The sequence below is a fragment of the Micropterus salmoides genome, unplaced genomic scaffold (assembly GCF_014851395.1).
Source record: "Micropterus salmoides isolate LMB-PRFRI ecotype aquatic unplaced genomic scaffold, ASM1485139v1 Ms_hic_scaffold_4, whole genome shotgun sequence".
NCBI lineage: Eukaryota > Metazoa > Chordata > Actinopteri > Centrarchiformes > Centrarchidae > Micropterus > Micropterus salmoides.
This window is the reverse complement of record NW_024043372.1, coordinates 4,144,456-4,166,776: the sequence shown is the minus strand read 5'-3', so window position 1 is coordinate 4,166,776 and position 22,321 is coordinate 4,144,456. Positions and strand designations below refer to the sequence as shown.

Below are 22,321 nucleotides of genomic sequence, written 5' to 3'. Positions count from 1 at the left end.
GTCCTCTCTAGACAATGTATATTGTAACAGGCTGTGTATTAACTTATTGGGAGGAAATCTTTGGCTATTTGGGGTCAGCCCTACATGTAACAAAAAATAAAGACAACTCTGCAACACGAACTTCCAATCAGAGCACTTTTTTAAATCAGCTTTGAAAATGTTTTATGACAAAAGAACATTCAACATGCTAGTTTGATGTCAACAATACAAATAAATTAAATAAAAAATATAAAGATTACAACTTCAGCTTATTCACAACAACACTCCTCAGCACATTTAACTTCCTGGCAAACAGAAGTCAATTATTTAAATGCTTTATTACAGGCTACATACATAAAAAATATATTTTTACATAATGGATGCAGAGCGATATGAGCACATTCAATATTTATGAGCCAACGACCATTAGTGTGGTGAAATGTAACAAGACAATCCGGTAGCACTTTATAATAACTACACACTATAAAGTGTGTAGTTAAGTATTAGTAAATACAGAGATCATCATTTATAAAGCATTGCTCATACATTAATACACATTAGTAAGTCATTCATAAACAGTTATAAATGTTTTATTTTTTTATTATCTAAACACTATGAAGCAGTTGTTAAGTAATGTGTATTAATGTATGAATAATGCTTTATAAATGATGAATTCCTTATTTACTAATGCTTAACTAATGCTTTATAGTGTGCAGTTATTATAAAGTCCTACCGACAACCCTTTATTATATGTATTGTATTATAGTGTATATTATAAACTTATATTAACATTATAATAATAAAAATAATAGCAGCAGTCAACATTGGCATAAAGTACTACATGCTTCAAGTTCAACAAAAACTCCTATAACAAAACAAAAGTGACATTACATTTATCTTTACATTCATTTTAAGAAAAAAAAGAGATTCACATTAAAGGGATGAAATATAGTGTTTAGCAGGCTTAAGTTTAGTCACGTCCCATGTGTAGCCTTTTCACTCAGGGAACAAAATGAAAAAAACTGTAGTAGAATATTCATTCATTTTTCTTATTCAAACATTTTAAACAAAGTCGGACACGAATATTCTCGTTCTGTGTCCACCGAAAATTAAAGTTTTGCCTCAATTCGTTCATTGTCAGTGAATGAAATGGCGTAGTGTGTAAAAAACATTAAGTGCATTTTAGTGTTCAATCAAATCAATCAAATTAAACAATCACATGTCCTCTGGGTGGGGACAGTGTTAGTGTAAATGCTGAACTTCTGTTCTTAATCATGACTGAACTCAGCAGAATCTAGTGTTTATCATATGTGATTTAGTACAAGGCTCACAGTTTATAAAACCTCCAGGGCCCGGCGAGAAGCCAGTGAGCTCATCTGCTGCCACGGTTAGTTTGTGTTATTGTGTGAAATAGATTTTTTAAACTATTTTAAAACATCACACAATAACACAAACACACAAAAACCCCGCCAAAGTCAAACAATAACAAACAAACTCATCAGATCGACGCAGCGGTAGATGAGCAACTCCCATGTTCTGCAAGGTAAAATTACTGTTTTTATCGAGGGAGTCTGCAGCAGTGAAACTTGCTTCAACATAATCCTTGAAATAACCAGACAGCATCACGCTCGCTCACTTCTGGACTAATTTCCCCATTAGTATCAAAATAGGGTCTTGATTGATTTTACAGAATTGACCCTTTAATAGAGCTACAATATCTTTTTCATGTTTTCATTGCTGTCTTCTATCGGTCCAGCTCCTGTCTTAAATGATATTTGGATGTTTGCAACTAATATGCATGATCCATTCACACACACACACACACACACACACACACACACACACACACACACACACACACCTTAAAAGCACCTCTGAAGGATCTTTACATTGACCGTGCTTCTGCTCACAAGAACCTGCAGAAAAGAAAAGTATATATTACATAAAGTCAACACACAAACAGAATCGTCCCCTCCCAAAAAGATTCCCTCTTGAAAGCCGATTCTCAAACAGTTAATATTGGAGACTGATTGAGACGTTAGTCTGAATGGTTTTTATCAGTTCATGAATGAATTAGTTTTAGAGATGACTCAGCGTTCAGCGTTACCCTGAGGTCCACCTCCAAACAAACATCCTAAACCTGTGAAATCACATTTAACAATATGTGATCATTTCAGCTTCCACCACTACAGAAACCCACTGTGCTGCCAAATGAAGCTCTCTGCTCACACAAGTCTTTGTTAACAGGAAAGTTTAAGAGTCAATCACAGCTGGGAGACACAGTTTATGGATCTCCACCTGCAGAATATACATGACTCTAATCACTTCAGCTGCACAAACATTCAACCTGCAACTGTTGTTGAAGCTGGAACCAGAGAAAGTTTGGGATTTTTGCTTGATAAATTAAATTACCTAATGATTAATCAGTTAATCAGCTAATTGTTTCAGATCTACAACTAACCTGTTGTTACTTTTTAAGAACCATAAACCTGATGATGATGACAGGAGGACAAATCTGGCCTCAGAGTATGAAAACTTGGTAGAACTTGGTAGCTTGTTAATAACATGGTAAAAAAAAGTAATAACCAATATCTTGGTATTAACAATGAGTATATCTGGGTAATATTAAACTTAAATGCAACTAACAGGTTAATAATGGTCAAAAACAAAAGCGGAATAATGGAAAACATAATTTAGGTAGCAGTGAGGCAAAACTATTTAGTATTAGAGTAATATTTTAGTAACCTAAGAACACAATAAATATGAAAAAGCACTCCAAGGTGATCACTAAGGTTGAAGCTGAAGGCCAAGATACTGTTGAGTTGACTGAAAACAGACGTGCACTCTTTAAAACAGATATACATCACATTACATTGTGCAAGGACAGAAAATTACTATGAAATTAAATAGAAACATGATTCAGAGTTATTTTGTTTCCAGGTAAAAAGTCACAGCATTAAACATATAATTTGTACTAGAGCCTGACCGATAAATCAATAAAGGCTCATATCAGATAAATCTGAATCAGTGTTTATTATTTAATGACAAATAAAAAAGAAACAGAGAGATGGATCCTACAATCATGTCATGAGTGTGTTACATAGTTTGTCCACCAGAGAGCGCTCTGCAGCTCCCATGTTGTTAATGTCACCATATTACCAAATTTGTATCACAATATTGCAGTGATAAAACCATTCTGACCATCAAATATGTTTTCCCATTATTCCCCTTTGTTTTTGACTCTTAGTACCCTAAGTACACAAAATTCAGTCTAAAATTACCCAGATGTCTCCTTGCACATTTGTGAAATCAAACCATCCATTTAAAGGACAGTTATGTATTTATAACTTGTTATATTTATTTTTAACAATCAGAATGAGAACCAGAGGCCTCACAAATAAATAAAGGCTCAGTGGATTTTCTTTTTCATAAATGTAAATACGAACTTAACGGGCGCCTCAGTAGCTCACCTGGTGGAGCGCTAAGGTTGGATTACACAGGTTCAGATGCTCTGCTCAATGTCATCATGTCTCTCCCTGGTTTCCTCTCTCTCTTCAGTTGCTCCTGTCAAATAAAGGCAAAACGTCCAACATAATATATCTGAGAAAACGATAACCTTGTGACGCGAGACGGTCTCTGTAAGTATCTGTTATGTTGATGTCTGCACATGATGAATATGTTGATACATTTATATAAACTCACCTTTATTACAGCGTACTGTGATGCGCTTTGTAGCTACTAGCAAAGCTTGAACTGCAGCAAGAATTACAGCTCCTAAAACGATTCCACCAAACCATCCTGTGACGTCCCCTCTGCTGCTTGTGTCCTCAAACAGTTTCTCTGAAACACACAACAAAACCTAGAGTCACACTCAGAATGTAAACTGTATATCATGTACAGCACACTGGTTATTACCTACACAGAACTACTACTGAGGCGGCCATGCTGCTAAAGTCTATGAACATTAAAATAACACCATGTAAACATCTAAAACTATTTTCAGAAAAGATCACTGGGATGAATTTCACCTGGTAAAGTGATTAGGTTTGATCTTGGCTGATGTCGTCCTGCTCAAATACACAGTGGAATCTTTTCTTTTTACTATTTTGGGACATTTTATAAACAAAAAATTCAAATAATAAAAAAACAACAACAGATTAATCAAAAACAAAAATAATTATTAGTTGCAACCCTACACAATATCATGATATATATTTTATATTTGATTTTAGCTTTAATCAAGCTAAACTTCAAACTTGTGCAGACGTCTTCATCACAATCTGCTTTGTGTTCAGTCTGAAGGTAGGTAAACATTTTTAAAAAAACAACAACAACTATTGAAATTCCTTAAATACAAAACACAACCAGGAAGAATCTCACCACTGATAAACACGAAGGTCTCAGCATAAATCTGATGTTTGATCTCCTCCTGTGTGGCTACACAGCGATAGCGGTCGGTCTTCATCACAGTAGTTTGGAGGATGATGTAGAAGCTGCCTCCTCTTTCTGAGACCTGTGGCTCCTCAGCAAGAAGTTTGTTTGCAGCACTGTCCTGCCACTCTACTGTAGGTTTAGGAAAAGCACCAAGAACTTCACACTGCAGCAGGGCCCAGTCCTTCGTTTGATTAAGTGTACAGATGCACGGCTTTGCAGATGCTCCTGTGAACACAGTAAACAGACACATTACATTTACATTACATTTATTCATTTAGCTGATGCTTTTATCCAAAGCGACTTATAATTGCTTTATATGTCAGAGATCACACGCCTCTGGAGCAACTAGGGGTTAAGTGTCTTGCTCGGGCATAGTCTTATCCATTGCGCCATCACCTCAGCTATTAAAAGGACAATAACAGGATTATAAATGTAACACTGATGTTTCTTGTTCGTCTCTTCTCTGCTTGTAAATGAGGATTAAAGTGTGTTTAACAGAAAAACACAGAGGAACGTTGGAATGTTGGAGCCATTTTAATGTTTCTGATTGAATCAGTCTGTAGAAGCTGAGCTGCTGGACTAAAGAACAACATCAAGCAGATCAGAGTACTACAACCTCAGTTTTTTCAGAGTTCAATATCAAGAAATTATAAGACATCCAGGTCTTCGCATCTTTGTTGCACATCTGAAGCCTAGCTAACTGGTTGGTTTCATCAGGTCTGATAGAAAGATATAACTAAGTGTCATCAGAATAACATTGAAAATTTATACTGTGGTTCCTAATGATATTACCTAGTGGAAGCATATATAAGGTGAATAATACAGGTCCAAGGACTGAACCTTGTGGAACTCCATGGGTAACTCTGCTGTGCAGAGAGGACTTATCGTTTACATGTACAAACTGGGTGCGATCTGATAAGTATGATTTAAACCAGCTTAAAGCAGTTCCTTTAATGGCGATTAAGTGTTCAAGTCTCTGTAGTAAAATATGGTGATCAATTGTATCAAATGTCGCACTTAGATCTAACAAGACCAATACAGATGCTAGTTCCTTATCTGATGCTGTTAAAAGATCATTAGAGATTTTCACCAGTGCTGTCTCTGTACTATGATGCATTCTGAAACCTGACTGAAAATTTTGAGCAGAGTTGATTTGCCACAGTTTTTTCAAGGATCTTGGATATGAAAGGAAGGTTAGATATCGGTCGAAAACGCCTGAACATCAAGAGCAGGCTTTTTAAGAAGTGGTTCAATAACCGCTTCCTTAAAAAGCTGAGGTACATAGCCCGTTGTCAAAGAAAGGTTGATAATATTTAACAAAGAAGTGCCAGCTGAGGGCAAAACTTCTTTGAGCACTTTGGTTGGGATGGGGTCTGTGAGGCAGGTCGTTGGTTTGGACGAGGACACAACTGAAGTAAGTTGGTGAAGGTTAATGGTAGCAAAACAGTCCAAATATCCATTGAGCTTTAAAGGTGCTTCTGAGGAGACTAAGGGCCCGTGTCCACCAAGTGTTTTTTGCCAGCTGAAACTTTACTGGATGTAAAAATGTCAGCACAGTAGAGCACTTGCTCTCTGGCCCTTGTTCTGTATGAAGAGAAGGCTGAAGCAAGTAGAGAGAGAGGACGAACTCGCCGTATGTGGGTTCATGAGATTTTGTGGGTGAGGAAACATCTCGGCGAGTACCGCCGTTTGGTCCAAGAGCTGAGGTTGGACGAAGCCTGGTCCCAGGATAGTAACCGTTGCTGTTTGTCCTGCCCCTCCTCTACTGTGACTGGACAGCTGGGTAAAAAGTGACAGCGACAAGAGCAGCGTTTTTCCCAAAGCTGAACATTTTTCAACCGGAAAAAACACTCCCATTGGAATTAATTGAAAAAAAAGACGCTGGCTTCACATCTCACATCTGTCAACAAAGACTTTTTGCCATGTGTAAACTCAGGACTCTCTCAGCCAAACCACACCTACTGCTTCTCCTGCACCGTAGTATCATTGAACCCATCCCTGTGCTACCTGCTCCTTCACCATGCTCTCTCTCACCAATAGGAACAAGTTTCTTAAAATCCCTAACACCAAAATAATAGGTCTTCGCTCTCCCAACCTGCCAGCCCTCATTAATAACTGCTCGCAGTGCAGTTACCATAGTTCAAAATCCCAGCCACCCTCTCAACTCATGCTTCACCCTTCTCCCATCTGGCCGTAGATACAGACAGCTGCTCTACAAAAAGGCACGCTTTGGGAAAAGTTTTGTACCCTGCGCTGTAAGAGCGATAAACTCCCAGACAAGTTAATGATGCAGTGTGATATGTGTGGATATGTGTTGTCTATATATGTGTGTTCTATACGTAGTTTGTTTGTAGAATTCATTTTGAAGGTGCTCTTTGTACAGACTGTGAAAGCAATTCTCCTCCACTGAGGACAATAAAGAATCTGAATCCAAACTCGAGCAGGTTATGATTATAATGAGACGTCATAACGATCCCCTCAAGGCTGCGTTCTTTCCCCTCTTCTCTTCTCCCTGTACACCAACAGCTGCACCTCCAGTCTGTCAAGCTCCTGAAGTTTGCAAACGACACCAGTCCTCTCTGGTGGGGATGAGTTTGCATACAGGTGGGAGATCGACCATCTGGTGACCTGGTGCAGCCAGAACAGTCTGGAGCTCAACGCTCTGAAGACAGTGGAGATGATCGTGGATTTTAGAAAGAGCCCAGCCCCACCCTCCCCCATCATCCTGTGTGACTCCCCAGTCACCACTGTGGACTTCTTCTGCTTCCTGGGCACCATCATCTACCAGGACCTCAAGTGGGAGCTGAACATCACCTCCCTTATCAAAAAGGCCCAGCAGAGGATGTACTTCCTGCGGCAGCTGAAGATGTTCAGCCTGCCAAAGACAATGATGGTGCACTTCTACACCGCCATCACTGAGTCCATCCTCACCTCCTCCATCACCATCTGGTACGCTGCTGCCACTGCCAGGGACAAAGGCAGGCTGCAGCGTATCATTCACTCTGCAGATTAAGTGATTGGCTGCAATCTTCCTTCTCTTCTGGACCTGTACGCCTCGAGGACTCTGAGGCGAGCAGGAAAGATTGCAGCTGACTCCTCCCACCTCGGACACAAACTGTTTCAGACTCTCGCCACAAAAACAGATTCTTCCCGTCTGCAGCTAGTCTCATTAGGCCCGGGCCCCCCCACTGACACTCTCCCCTCCTCAAATAATACAATCGTCTTTGCACATGTAAATATCACTTCAGGTCATATCATGCACGAACCTGGCACATTGCACATATTTGTTGTTAATTGTAAATTGTTATTGTTCCGTTGTTATTTTTATAATTATTTTTATTTAGTTATTCTTATATAACTTGCATTTGTTTATTAAATATTTATATTCTACATCTATTAATGTCAGCTGTATGTCAGTCTGCGTGTAGCACCTTATCACCAAAGCAAATTCCTTGTATGTGTAAAACAGTACTTGGCAATAAAGCTCCTTCTGATTCTGAATTGCGGACTGGCTCCAGGAGTTTTATTGTAAACATCCCGCCATAAATCTCCTTTTTTCAAGTATGCTGCTGACCTTCTTCTTCTTTTGTATTTAAGGGCGGTTGGCAAACCACCTGCATACCGCCACCACCTGGGCTGGTGTGTGGAACAGTAGATTGCTGCTGACCTGCCGGTCAGATCGACATACTGCCCCCACGTTAATGTGCGGAAGTGCATCTCGCGGACGCGAAGCATTAATTCCTGGGGACATGCACAACCTACGCTCTAAAGGAACGCAGGATACCCGTGGCAGCCATCTTGCGTACGTTTATGTGTAGTTAAAAGCAAGTATATCCAGGGCTTAAGTAGGAGTGTAGAGGTTTTCCATAGGTTGGATTCTTTAAGCGTATGAATAGGTGTCTTGGAAGATGTATTGTTGTTATATGTATGTCAGTGTAAATTTTAAATGCTGTTTTGCTGCCTTTCTTGGCCAGGTCTCCCTTTAGAAAGAGATTATATCTCAATGGGCTTCTTCCTGGTTAAATAAAAAAAAAAAAAAACATCACTCACCTGGGATTTCTCCTGATCGGTCTTTAAAGGTGAGGTCTGAAAGACAAAGTAGAACATTTCAACATCAGTAGAGGTTCAGATTCAGAGTGAAGGTCAAGCATTTAATGAGAGAGCTGCACGTTTAGGTCATCATCTAGTAACATGATGACAAGAATCTATCTGATTGAGATCAGCAGGTGAAATTGTTTAGGCAGAACTCCACTTATAAATATCCTGTTTGCTTCGTATGTTGAAGACCATACATGCAGAAATAAATCATATCTCTCATGTCTGAGAAGAAAGTCTGGACTGGCCTTTCACACTTTCTCGACCAAACAAAGCAGTCACGGTAAGCGCAGCACACAAATTACTCTAACCCTCTGTGTAGTCCTCCGGTGATTTATTATGAGATTACAAAAGTCAAAAACTACTTGGCTTTTCACTGTGGCAAAACCTGTGTGTGTAATTGCAGTATAGAAAGTAGAAAGTAGAAATATCACATGGTCATAAGTATTCAGACCCTTTGCCGTGACACTCATATTTAACTCAGGTGCTGTCTATTTCTTCTGATCATCCTTGAGATGGTTCTACACCTTCATTTGAGTCCAGCTGTGTTTGATTATACTGATTGGACTTGATTAGGAAAGCCACACACCTGTCTATATAAGACCTTACAGCTCACAGTGCATGTCAGAGCAAATGAGAATCATGAGGTCAAAGGAACTGCCTGAAGAGCTCAGAGACAGAATTGTGGCAAGGCACAGATCTGGCCAAGGTTACAAAAAAATTTCTGCTGCACTTAAGGTTCCTAAGAGCACAGTGGCCTCCATAATCCTCAAATGGAAGACGTTTGGGACGACCAGAACCCTTCCTAGAGCTGGCCGTCCGGCCAAACTGAGCTATCGGGGGAGAAGAGCCTTGGTGAGAGAGGTAAAGAAGAACCCAAAGGTCACTGTGGCTGAGCTCCAGAGATGCAGTCGGGAGATGGGAGAAAGTTGTAGTAAGTCAACCAGCACTGCAGCAATCCACCAGTCGGGGCTTTATGGCAGAGTGGCCCGACGGAAGCCTCTCCTCAGTGCAAGACACATGAAAGCCCGCATGGAGTTTGCTAAAAAACACCTGAAGGACTCCAAGATGGTGATAAATAAGATCCTCTGGTCTGATGAGACCAAGATAGAACTTTTTGGCCTTAATTCTAAGCGGTATGTGTGGAGAAAACCAGGCACTGCTCATCACCTGTCCAATACAGTCTCAACAGTGAAGCATGGTGGTGGCAGCATCATGCTGTGGGGGTGTTTTTCAGCTGCAGGGACAGGACGACCGGTTGCAATCGAGGGAAAGATGAATGCGGCCAAGTACAGGGATATCCTGGACAAAAACCTTTTCCAGAGCGCTCTGGACCTCAGACTGGGCCGAAGGTTTACCTTCCAACAAGACGATGACCCTAAGCACACCGCTAAAATAACGAAGGAGTGGCTTCACAACAACTCCGTGGCTGTTCTTGAATGGCCCAGCCAGAGCCATGACTTAAACCCAATTGAGCATCTCTGGAGAGACCTGAAAATGGCTGTCCACCAACGTTTACCATCCAACCTGACAGAACTGGAGAGGATCTGCAAGGAGGAATGGCAGAGGATACCCAAATCCAGATGTGAAAAACTTGTTGCATCTTTCCCAAAACGACTCATGGCTGTATTAGATCAAAAGGGTGCTTCTACTAAATACTGAGCAAAGGCTCTGAATACTTATGACCATGTGATATTTCAGTTTTTCGTTTTTAATAAATTTGCAAAAATTTCTACATTTCTGTTTTTTTCTGTCAAGATGGGGTGCTGAGTGTACATTACTGAGAAATAAAATGAACTTTCTTGATTTTTGGAAAATGGCTGCAATGAAACAAAGAGTGAAAAATTTAAAGGGGTCTGAATACTTTCCGTACCCACTGTACATACAACATACAACGTTTAATGCTGTAAATAAACATGTAAAAAGAATTAAACTTTCAATAAATGTTTTTAAAGTGCGTAAATAAATCCAAAATTATAACCCTAAGCCTGGGTCGTCAGTGTGCATGTGTGTAGTGGCAGTGGAGGAACACTTGCTGAAGAGACTGAGCCCCAACTTCACTGTCACCTCGCGGGACTTTCACATAATTTCTCATCGTTGATGAACCACACAAAGAATATTATATCGTTTTTAAATAGACGGCTACTTGAAATAGACCCGTGAGGAACCGCGACCTGCACGCAGTTGTCGGCCGCACGGCAAAAACTCTGCACAAGACAGGTGAATGGCAGAGAGACAGAGTGGTTACAGTGTGTTTTGACTGTATTAAAAAGTAATATCTAAATACCATGGTATACTGTAATACTGTGATACCAAGCCTGCGCTTAACAAACCATCTGCCAGACAGGAGAGTCTGAAACAGCCTGTTTCTGGAGGTGGGAGGGGTCGGCCACAATCTTTCCTGCACACCTCAGAGTGTGCAGGAGGTGTGCAGTGTGGTGGAGATGCAGCCTCACCTTCTCTGCAGAGCGAATGATAAGCTGCCCTTGGCAGTGCCAGCAGCGTACCAGATGGGGTTAGAGGAAGTGAGGATGGACTCGTTGGCGGTGCAGTAGTGCACCGTGGTGTAATTAGAGTCGTACTTTCAAGGTGTTCCTGGTTGTCAGTGGTTTAAACAGAAGACTGAACAGACTAAGAACAGCTGGAGTCAAACCAAACCTGAAAGAACAGCTGGAGATCTTGCTGAACAAATGAAAACACTCACCAACAACAACAAGCTGAATGTGGAATATCTGTCTTGGCTGAACATGTGGAAAATCACAGGTGTAGTCTCCTCTGTCGGCCACCGTCGTATTTCTGATGATGATGGAGGCGTTGCCGTACTTCAGCTCATCTTGAAAATGTGAGACGCGACCTTTGAACTGCTGATCTTGACCTGGACGGCCGTTATTAGAATGAATTCCTGCATCATAGAAGAAAATCTCCTTCTGACCATCTTTCTTCCAGTCAAAGAGTTTCTCCTCAGCGTTCTGCTTGTTGCTGAGTGAACAGGGTAAAATGGCGTCACTCCCTTCTTTCACAACCACTCTGACGACACCCGACCCTGAAAGAAGAAGTTTATTTTAGTCATTCTGTTCATCAGATAACACATTTACATGTCACCTCACTGACTCTGAAACACCAGTTTATAAACAAGTTAATAAACGCCTCTTACTGATGTCCACGTTCACATTTATTCTCCTCTGAAGTATCATAGAACACCGTGAAAACTAGAGGATAAACAAAACCGTTTCAAGCACAAAGCACCACCACAACAACGTTTATATACTCTGTCTCTTATTTCTTATACAGACCGATACAATGTGTCTCACATTTTCCTGTAAACAACATTAAACAGTGCTTAATAATTAACTTAATAATTATTACCGTGTTCGCCTTGTAGACCAGCTGTAGAATAACAGACGGGAGCTTAAAAGTTCGCCTTCTCTGGCGCTACTCTCAGTACTTCCGAGTAACAGTCATGTGACTAGCGATAAACCTTTCTCTTAATAAATTTAACAAGAGCAAGCTGGTGTTGTCATGGAAACGTTTTTACGCAGTGCGTGGATGATATACCTGAGACACACCCTCCGTCTACCTGTCATTGATTCCCGTAAGTTTCTTAGTCTAACGTGCATCTGCTGTCGCGACTTCTGCGCTGTAACGTCCCTCAGAGCATATTAACCACTTCTGTCACCTTCCCTGCACGGTGCTGTTATACAGAAACTCTGTGGCTACACTACAACTGTAAGCTGCTGTTAACCTCATAGGCTTACTGTCTATGGGATAAGTTAGGCTACACAAAGTAACACCGTCCCGACCGCCATGTTTACCAACAGAGTTTTCAGGTTTGTGCTCGTGGCGATGAAACTGACCAAAAAGAGAAAAGGCAAACGCTATCAATGTGAAATGAGTAACGTTACAGCTTTAAGAAGTTTTCTTACCTTGTTCATCCCCAAACGTTTGTCCAGACCGAGCGAGGAGGCACACAAGAGGAAGAAACTTCATGAAGTTAGTTGTCGAAGCCATTTTAACATTAAACATGACTTTAGCTTCACTGTTATGACCCGACTTCTCACTTGATTTATCACCTCAGTAAACTCCTGATGAGCTTTAAAAAAAACAAAAACAAACAAGATGGCGACGGCCAATATTCCAAATTCAGGCTCTGAAACGTTAAGAGTGCAAAGAGCATTTACTTATCAAGCGCCTCTACTATGGAACCTGGTTCCAATTTGGGTGCAGGAATCGGACCGCATCACCACTTTTAAGGCTAGACTAAAGACTTTTCTGTTTAATAAAGCTGTTAGTCGGACAGTGTTGAGCAAACTTTAAATTATAATTCAATTTTATCGTTTTATCATTTTACTTTACATTTTATTCTGATTGTATTTTTTATTACATGCATTCTGTATTTTAAGGTTAATTTTATTTAATTTCAATGCATTTTGTGTACTGGGACCATGTCTTTTGGTGATTTTGCACTTTAAATAAAACCTGACTTGACAAACCAGCAGGTGGCGTCACGGAGGCTTCGTCCACTTCTTTATACAGTCTATGGAGAGAGCAGAAAATACAAATGAGATACGATAATAAAACAAGGAAAGAAAATTAATCAGAGCAACATCCAGGGTTCACAAATATTTTTGAGATCTTAATCAAACAGCTGTTAACATTGTTGAGCTGCAGAGACCTGAAACAAAGACACTTTTCACTTTGTGAAACTTGTTTCATCTTCACTGATCTCTTGTCAGTGGTGCTGACTGTTCAGGAGGCTGCAGACTGTGATGTTGTTGAGCTGCCTTATTAGGGCCCGGACATTAAACACGCGAGGACCCAATTGTTTTTGGCAAAGTAGTCACATTTCTGGCGGCCTAAACATGCTCTAAAACGTGTTAAACTTTGCACAAAATTCAATGGCGGCGAAAATGTCATGTCACATGGTTTTCACACACAGGCTTGTAAAAATAGCTCCTTATAATCGCAGAATCAGGCCAAAACACAGCACAGTTTGTTTTTATAAATCCACTTAGAGATAATCAAATCATTTAAATGGTGGTCAGTATCAGCAGACAGGCAGAATATTCAGGACTTTTACTTTCAAATAGAAAAATAAAGAAGTGAATGATGGATAACAATCACAATGAGAACCAGAAATAAAGGCTCTGTAGATTTTTTATGAATGTAAATACCAACATAACAGGCTCCCAGTAGCTCACCTGGTGGAGAACACTGGTTCCATTAGACCGCTCTGTCTCTCTCCTGTTTCTCTGTCTCTTCACAGCTGCTCCTGTTCAATAAAGGGGAAAAGATCAGTTTAATATAAAACAACATAATAGACCAATATCTGAAATGACAAGATCATCATGACATGAGATGGTTTCTGTATCTGTGATGTTGATGTCTGCACATGATGAATATGTTGATACAATCCATTATATAAACTCACCTTTATTACAGCGTACTGTGATGAACTTTGTAGCTACAAGTGAAGCTAGAACTGCCAGAGCTCCTAAAGAGAATCCACTAAAAAACCATCCTGTGACGTCCCCTCTGCTGCACGTGTCCTCAAACAGTTTCTCTGAAACACACAACAAAACCTAGAGTCACACTCAGAATGTAAACTGTATCTCATGTACAGCACGCTGGTTATTACCTACACAGAACTACTACTGAGGCGGCCATGCTGCTAAAGTCTGAAACTATTTACAGATAAAACCAGAGAGATGAATTTCACCTGATGCAGTGATGTTAGCGTTGATCATACAGCTGATGTCGTCCTGCTCGACGACACAGTGGAAGTATTTTTTTGTTTTACTGTTTTTGGACATTTTATAAACAAAAAAATCAAAATTATTTGGAAAGAGATGAATCAAAAATAAAATAACTGTTATCTGCAGCCTCACACAAAAGCATCATGATATATATTTCAGATCTGAGCTTTTATCAAGATAAGTTTAAATATTAACAGAATATTTACACCTCAAAGTGTGTACATTCTGTCAGTGAGAAATATCTTGTCACTGATTTCATGTAAAGTACCTACAGAAAAGTATCTTATAGTTATCAGTCACATCAGTTATAATCGTTTTATCTCATTTACTTGATTTTACAAATCGTTGGAAGCCAAAATCATAATTGAGATTAAATTTTTATAAATGCACACACTTAGATTTCTGATCAACAAATATTTATTTGTTTTAACAATAAATATTGTTACCTGTTTAAATTGTCGAGTAAAAATTTGTGCCTCAGCGCTATCAAAGTATTACCACAAACTATTATTTCTTATATTTAGAGTTAAAGTCTGGTTCTAGTTTTTAGTTTAGTTTGTAGTTAAAAAATAAATTGTCCTCATGTTTGTGGTTCATGTTTGACTTGGCTGCTGTAACTCTGCGGTTTCTCAGAGGGATCAATAAAGTTTCTCTCTCTCTCTCTAATCTACCTTCAGAGAGTCTCTGTGTTTTATCATTTCACTCAGAGCCTCAGGATCAGGCTGCAGCAGCCATTTATAAATCTGTTCCTCACCTAAATAAATAGTCACTAGTTACTAAAAATTAAGCACTAGTATATTTTAAATAGAAAGTTTTAAAGAATAAATGGTAACATATAGAGGAGATGATCCTCATCTTCCTTTGTGAACTTCATGTATGATGTGGTTTATAATGGACGGTGGTGCAGAAACAGTGACATCTAGTGGTGAAGGCTGGAAACTTCACTAAGACTGAAAGGATCAGCAGGACTATCAGACTGAATGGTTCTTACATTCTCAGCTCGTTGTACTTCCCCTTTTTTATGTGTAGCGAGCTCTTCCTGCCCAGCAGTCGGAGGTTAGAGACACACGGCCAAATACTGCTGATTAACGTGATTATTTTGATGTCATCAGGGAATGCGTACATACAGGAGACATCCTCACTGAAAACCAGTTTTAAAGTTTTAACTTTAACTCTCATTCACACCTCCTGCTACTCCTCCTCCTCCTTATTTCCCTTCTTGCGAGCGACAAACGACAGTCACATATTTCCTGTCCTGCAGTCTCTAGTTCTCTCAGCTTCCCTTCTCTGGAAACAGACGCCTTATCGTCACATGCATCCTCCGTTTCCTCTTGCAGAGAGAAGCCCAGGCAGAGCTCTTCAAACATGAGAGAAAAGTCACTCACGATGATACAAGATGTATTAAAGAAAATCTGAACAGCATGATTAATAAAACTTTTGTGATATGAGCTAAGCTGTTAATGATTCTCACTCTGACCTGGCTTGTATATGTCGCCTATGACTGTTTCCAAAAGTCTTTGTTCGTCAGAACCGGCGTCCTTCTCTTCACACTCTTCTTGTCCTTATGTTTGATCAGGCTGATCTCTTTCCAACAAACCTCAGATCTTTCTGTTCTGTTAAGTCTGAGTCTCAGTGTAAGTGTGAAGATTCAACTTAGTTTGAAACATAACAGGTGAACTGTTAAAATGAAACAGGAAGAATCTCACCGCTTATAAACACGTAGGTCTCGGCATAAATCTGATGTTTGATCTCCTCCTGTGTGGCTACACAGCGATAGTTGTCGGTCTTCTTCACAGTAGTTTGGAAGATGATGTAGAAGCTGCCTCCTCTTTCTGAGACCTGTGGCTCCTCAGCAGGAAGTTTATTTCCAGCACTGTCCTGCCACTCTACTGTAGGTTTTGGAGAAGCACCTTGAACGTCACACTGCAGCAGGGCCACGTCCTGCGTTTGATTAAGTATCTTGACAGACGGCTCTGGAGATGCTCCTGTGAACACAGTAAACAGACACATCAGCTATAAAAGGACAATAACAGGATTATAAATGTAACACTGTGATGTTTCTTGTTCGTCTCTTCTCTGCTTGTAAATGAGGATTAAAGTGTGTTTAACAGAAAAACACAGAGGAACAGAAAAGCACAGTATCAGCCTCAGTTGCTCCTCCCAGCATTGTTAGATAGGACATGATATTTCAAACATTTCTAACTTCTACCAAAAGTCTGGAAACTATTTACAGCTGCAAACACTGTTTCTGACTCATATCATGACAGAAGCTCAGATACAGTGAAGACGTTTGGACAATTTTTACATTTGTTGAGCTGAAAAAATTATCTTGAAACGACGTCACATGAAATCTGTTGTCTGATATGTCGACAATATTTTCTGTCACACTAAAGTAAAATAAACATGTGTTATAAAATATGAAACAGGGTCTTGAAAAGCATGTGCACCCCTAACTGTGTCAGTGAGACATTCACTCAGCGGTCACTTTATTAGGAACACCTGTACAGTCTGATGCAGTCCAACACAACTGTTCTGTCTTTAAGTTCACTTTATGATGATTAGAGATGGTGTTGATCTGGACTGAATTATATTTAAAAGGTGTTTCTAATATTCTGGGAGAATTTATAGCAGAGCTGCCCTAATGAACTGCAACACATTGTTCAGGTATAAATCTAGTTTTTTCAAATATTAAAAGCGGGGTTTCAAAAGTACGAACACCTCAAAGTGTGTGAGAGTGTTCACTGATTTCATATGACATGAAAAGCATCTTTCAGTTATCAGTGTAACTGTAGAAACTGAGATTATAGTCTCAGCTGCTGGCTGATTTCTGTGCTCTGTAGCGTGCTGCAGTTACTGCAGAGGTAGACTAACTGAACACAGTTTCACCAACGACGTAACAGCCTTTTACATCGGACCTTAAAGACAGATCAGGAGAAACTAGAGGTGACTTTTGATTTTAATGTCTCTGATCTCTACATCTGCAATGTGTGTGCTACAACTCTTAGTCACCTGAGATCTGGGAGATATTCATAAATTTATCATTATGTCCACAATGAACCAAGACAACAAAACATCTTCAGATGTTACATCAGCTTCAACTGATCAGTCAAACAGTGCTGCTGCTGGAAACAGGAAGTTTCACTGCAGGTCTAAGTGTACGTTTAACAGGAAATAAACTTGGAGCCATTTTAATGTTTCTGTTCAACACAGTCTCACTCCCTACTCGTCAAATGTCTGACGCATGGTCAAGGCCCTTTGTCGTCGCTTTTTAAAGACTTGGGTAGCCCTTTTGCATCAATTATTGACGTTTAGGGATCCACAGTCAAGTTAGCAACGCTTAGCAACAATAAATATGCAATATCCGGTTACACTTTCAAGATAAAACGTAACGTTTCGATACATTGCCATGTTGAAACGCGCATAATTAAAGTCGTGAAACGTTGCAGTTTCGTTAAGTTTAGGCACAGAAAGTACTTTCGTTGGGTTTAGGCAACAAAACTACTTGGTTAAGGTTAGGAAAAGATCATGGTTTGGGTTCAAATAGCTATGTATGTCAATTAAGACTTAAGTTAACTAACGTTAATGTCAATTTACCTCACTCGCCTAAATAAAAACATTTAATGTTTTGTTTCGCACGGGACACAAACCCTGTTCTCCTGCTTCAAGGTCCGGGTTCTGGCCCTCTATCCACCCCAATCACCTCCTTACTTCGTCTTTTCTCTTAAATATAAAACTGACACAACAGGGCTTCCCGCAATACGTCGAACTATGACGTCAAAGGGATCCCTAGTGCGTCACAAACTGACGATTATGGCTCTTGACCAAGCGTCCATATGTGATGACTTGGGAGTGAGACCGGGTTGTTCTGTTTGAATCAGTGAAATAGTCTGTAGAAGCTGAGCTGCTGGACTAAAGAACCACATCAAGTATCTCAGAGTGAACTTTGTGTGTTTGTGTCCCAGAATCAGCTGATAATCAGCAGATGTAGAGATCAGTAACATCAACATCAGGACAGACCGCTGATTTCACCTCCTCTGGTTTATAAGACAGACGGCTGTAGATCTGATAGATGTCTGATCAATACATGTTTGATCTCTATCCTGAGGCCCAGAGAGTTGTAGCACACATTACAGATGTAGAGATCAGTGACGCACCTGTGATTTCTCCTGATCGGTCTCTGAAGGTGAGCTCTGAAAGAGAACATTAATTAACACAATTAGAACAGTAATTACTGCACAGATGATCGATGTCACACTTTACTGTGCTGTAAATATGAAGCTGCAGGCAGCAGACAGCTGGGCTAGCTTAGCATAAAGACTGAAAGCAGGGAAACTAGCAGCAGAAGACCAGCAAGTCAGCAAACACAGATTAAACAAGGTTAGATATAAAATACTCACTAGTACTACTACTAAAATACTGCAAGTGTTTTACGAAGAGGGAAAAAACAGAATATGTTTCTGGGAGTAAGACTGAATATAAAAAAACTTTTAGTTTGTTTTTAAGTAAACTCAGAAGTGGTTAGAGCATCCAGCAGCAGCAAAGCTGTTGGTCACCTGAGATCAGAGGCTCAGTTCTGACACGATGTGGAGACAAAGAAGATCATGCAGGCAGGAGACAGGACAACTTACATGTCTGATTATAGTTACTGATGTGGAGAGAAAAGACCAAGGAGGAAGAGGAAAAGCAGGAAGAGGAGGAGAAGAAGAAAAAGATGTCAGTTCGATACCAAGAGCATCACAGGCTGAAAGTACAGGAGCTACAGGGGGCAGATGAAGCATGAGGTGCTGATTTCAAACCAATCTGGAAGTTATAAATAAATCTGAACAGACAAGTATGAAAAGCTGGAACCAAACCTAGAAGGACAGCAGGAGATCTTGATGAACAATATACACTAAACTGCCAAAGGTTATGGGTCGCCTGCCTTTACATGCACATGAAGGTTACTGATGTATATTATTGTAGTATTAATCCGTAGGGATTAATATGGAGCTGGTCCACCCTCTGCAGCTATAACAGCTTCAACTCTTCTGGGAAGGCTGTCCACAAGGTTTAGGAGTGTGTTCATGGGAATTTCTGACCGTTCTTCTAGAAGCACATTTGTGAGGTCAGACAGATGTTGGACGAGGAGGCCTGGCTCGCAGTCTCCGCTCTAATTCATCCCAAAGGTGTTCTGTCGGGTTGGGATTAGGACTCTGTGCAGGCCAGTCAGGTTCTCCACAACAAACTGGCTCATCCAGGTCTTTATGGACCTCGCTTTGTGCACTGGTGCATAATCATGTTGGAACAGGAAGGGGCCGTCCCCAAACTGTTTCCACTAAGTTGGGGACATGAAATTGTCCAAAATGTCTTGGTGTGCTGAAGCATTAACAGTTCCTGTCACCGGAACTAAGGGGGCGAGCCCAACCCCTGAAAAAAATAACCATGATGCCCCCTCCACCATACTTTACACTTGGCATAATCCAGTCAGGCAAGTACCGTTCCCCTGGCAACCGCCAAACCCAGACTCGTCCATCGGATTACGAGACGAGATAAAGAAGCATGATGTGCTTTACACCGCTGCATCCGATGCTCTTCATTGCGCTTGGTGACGTTTGCAGCTGCTGACTCTGCAGAAAGTTGGCAACTTCAGCGCACAGGTGGCAACCTATCATGGATCCACGCTTGAATTCATTCTTTCACAAATGTTTGTAGACGCAGTCTGCATCCTTAGGTGCTTGATTTTATACACCTGTGGCCTTGGAAGTGATTGGAACACTTGAGTTCAATGATTTTGAGGGGGCGTCCCAATAGTTTTGACAATATAGTGTATGTAGATTTAACTATTTAATGAAAACACTCACCAACAACAAGCTGAATTTTTAATATTTGTCTTGGCTGAAGAAGTGGAAAATCACAGGTGTAGTCTCCACTGTCGGTCACCTTTGTTTTTCTGATGATGATGGAGGCGTTTCCGTACTTCAGCTCATCTTGAAAATGTGAGATGCGACCTTTGAACTGCTGATCTTGACCTGGACGGCCGTTATTATAATGAAAGCCTCCAACATAAAAGAAAACCTCCTTCCCACCATCTTTCTTCCAGTCAAAGAGCTTTGACTCAGCGTTCTCCTTGGTGCTGAGGGAACAGGGTAAAATGGCGTCACTCCCTTCTTTCACAACCACTCTGACGACACCCGACCCTGAAAGAAGAAGTTTATTTTAGTCATTCTGAAACACCAGTTTATAAACACATTAGTTAGGCGGCACATTATTTATGGAGATTTTTTTTTTGTTGGCATCATTTAAGAATATTTAAGCTGACATGAGAAACCTGATGAGTCACATGACACAGACACTTCAGACCAATCCAGTCTCAGTATGACTACAGGGTCTTTGAGAGGACGCCCACGATCTTTAAGTTTGCTGATCGTGTGTTTGCTTTTCATTTGGAGTCACTTCTGAAACTTTCACATTGTCCAAATATTCTGTATGTTCACATTGTCGGGTCACTGTTCTCCCTTCAAAGATCACGCAGCTGCGTCTCATTATTTAGCAAACACCAGCCGAACGGAAACACATTTCTCTTCATGGGAGGAACAAGAAGGAGAAGATTGTGAACAGAAGACTCTCAGGTGAAATCTGAACTCGGTGTCTGCAGCTGCGTTAAATGATTTAAATGACAGTTAAAGAACCAGAAATCATCAAGAGTCAGGTGAAGACATTTATATGATCGCTGCTTCAGTGCATTTCCAGTCTTCCAACAAACACATTAAATCAGCAGAGAAAAACTGTCTCAGGCCGACATGCAGATCAAACATGGGGGAAACCTGCTTTCTGCTTTCTACTCCACTACATTCATCTGGAAATTATATTTACTAGTTACTTTGCAGATGATCATCTTATAGAGTATGATCACTTGTTATAGATTAAACTTCCTAACTGTGCGTATTGATGTAAAAATTTGCTCCACCATAACCAGCTGTTGTTGTTAAAATACTGCTGATGTGTCAATGCAGCAGTAATAATGTTCCTATTATATAATACAATAAGAAACTATGATAAGCATTTTTAACAATTTCTTGACATTTTAAAGACTAAACGATTAGTCGATTAATCGTGAAACTAATCTGCAGATTAGTCGATAATGAAAATAATCACTAGTTGCAGTAGAATTTTATACATTTTGCTTTTATATGTGATGTTTGTTCAACATGTTTTGTTTCTATTTAAAGTGGTCGGGTGTCCCTCAGGACAAAGATTTCAATCTCAAGGGACTTCCTGGTTAAATAAAAACAATAAGTAAGAATCTGAATGCAACATTTAGAAAGTATTTTTACTTCATGTTGAAAGATCTGAGTACCACTGTTATTATGATCACTGTGTAGTCAAGTTATCTTATTTGTCCTATCTCGAGTCAGTTTTATCTATAAAGCCCTAAACCAACAACAGTCACAGTGAAGCAGTCAATGAATAACTTGCATTGTGTCGTCCTGCTGTGATTTTCATATTTTCCTAAGTTTGCATCCCTGTTTTAAGATGATTCATGTGTGTTTCCCTTTTCTCCTGTTTTCTTTCTCTCTGTGAGCAGGACAATTCCCCTGGTGGGGAAGGTGACTCCCCAAAATGGGACAATTAAAACATATGTGCATGTGATTTGGAAATCAAATTTGTTTTAATCATGAAAGTTATTAAAAACATCTCCTGTCATTTGTTTTGTTGCTGTGAACCTCCATGAATTGATTTAGGAAATTAACACCAGCCACATAGATCAATCAGAAGGATGCTTAAATGGCACCACATGTTTTTATATTGATCTGTGCTAATAATCAGGATATTGATTATCAGTCCAAGTAATTCCTTTTCTTACCGTGTTCATCAGCAAACGTTGTTCCAGACCGAGTCAGGAGACAGAGACACACGAGAGGAAGAAGCTTCATGGTTGTCCAAGACATCTGAAAATAAGAATCACATTAACATCACTGTAACACAACACAGCTGCATGCAGGGAGCAAAATGTACTTTTTTGTCCGCCAGCCAAATAACTAGTGAATGCTCAAAGTGTACCAGCCGTTCAGTAGATCACC

The 22,321-nt window shown here is 40.1% G+C and overlaps 2 protein-coding genes across 5 annotated transcripts in view; both read right to left on the bottom strand.

The window, feature by feature from the left end:
- Positions 1–1,765: 1,765 nt before the first annotated feature.
- On the bottom strand, positions 1,766–12,563 carry LOC119886079 (butyrophilin-like protein 1). Of its 2 annotated transcripts, XM_038696601.1 has the most exons (7): positions 12,432–12,563; positions 11,213–11,551; positions 8,464–8,499; positions 4,360–4,638; positions 3,682–3,819; positions 3,450–3,543; positions 1,766–1,895 (listed from the first exon to the last, which is right to left on the bottom strand). In XM_038696601.1, exons 1-6 carry the CDS (start codon positions 12,529–12,531, stop codon positions 3,482–3,484), a joined length of 954 nt encoding a protein of 317 aa, XP_038552529.1. In that variant the 5' UTR covers positions 12,532–12,563; the 3' UTR covers positions 1,766–1,895; positions 3,450–3,481. The 2 variants fall into 2 exon arrangements, with proteins under 2 accessions (XP_038552529.1, XP_038552530.1); XM_038696602.1 differs by lacking the exons at positions 1,766–1,895; positions 3,450–3,543; positions 3,682–3,819 and adding an exon at positions 3,989–4,080.
- Positions 11,302–22,321, bottom strand: part of LOC119886076 (butyrophilin-like protein 10) — a 38,234-nt gene continuing 27,214 nt past the window's right edge. Inside the window, exons 2-8 of one of the 3 annotated variants that reach the window (XM_038696593.1) lie at positions 22,105–22,189; positions 20,102–20,437; positions 18,416–18,451; positions 15,968–16,246; positions 13,937–14,068; positions 13,707–13,777; positions 11,302–13,042 (exon numbers count right to left, since the gene is read on the bottom strand). In XM_038696593.1, coding sequence (XP_038552521.1) covers positions 13,034–13,042; positions 13,707–13,777; positions 13,937–14,068; positions 15,968–16,246; positions 18,416–18,451; positions 20,102–20,437; positions 22,105–22,189 — 948 coding nt within the window. In that variant the 3' untranslated portion in view covers positions 11,302–13,033. Of the gene's footprint in view, positions 13,043–13,706; positions 13,778–13,936; positions 14,069–14,636; positions 15,619–15,967; positions 16,247–18,415; positions 18,452–20,101; positions 20,438–22,104; positions 22,190–22,321 lie in introns of those variants that run through there. The other 2 variants (XM_038696594.1, XM_038696595.1) reach the window with 2 other exon arrangements.

Excerpts from the sequence above, each read along its gene's own strand:
- LOC119886079 (XM_038696601.1), bottom strand. The coding sequence starts at position 12,531 with ATGTTTAATGTTAAAATGGCTTCGACAACTAACTTCATGAAGTTTCTT. Across the intron at positions 8,500-11,212 it reads CATTCAGCTTGTTGTTGTTG|ACCTCACCTTTAAAGACCGA; the intron begins GTGAGTGTTTTC and ends TTTGTCTTTCAG. Across the intron at positions 3,544-3,681 it reads CACAGTACGCTGTAATAAAG|GAGCAACTGAAGAGAGAGAG; the intron begins GTGAGTTTATAT and ends TTTATTTGACAG.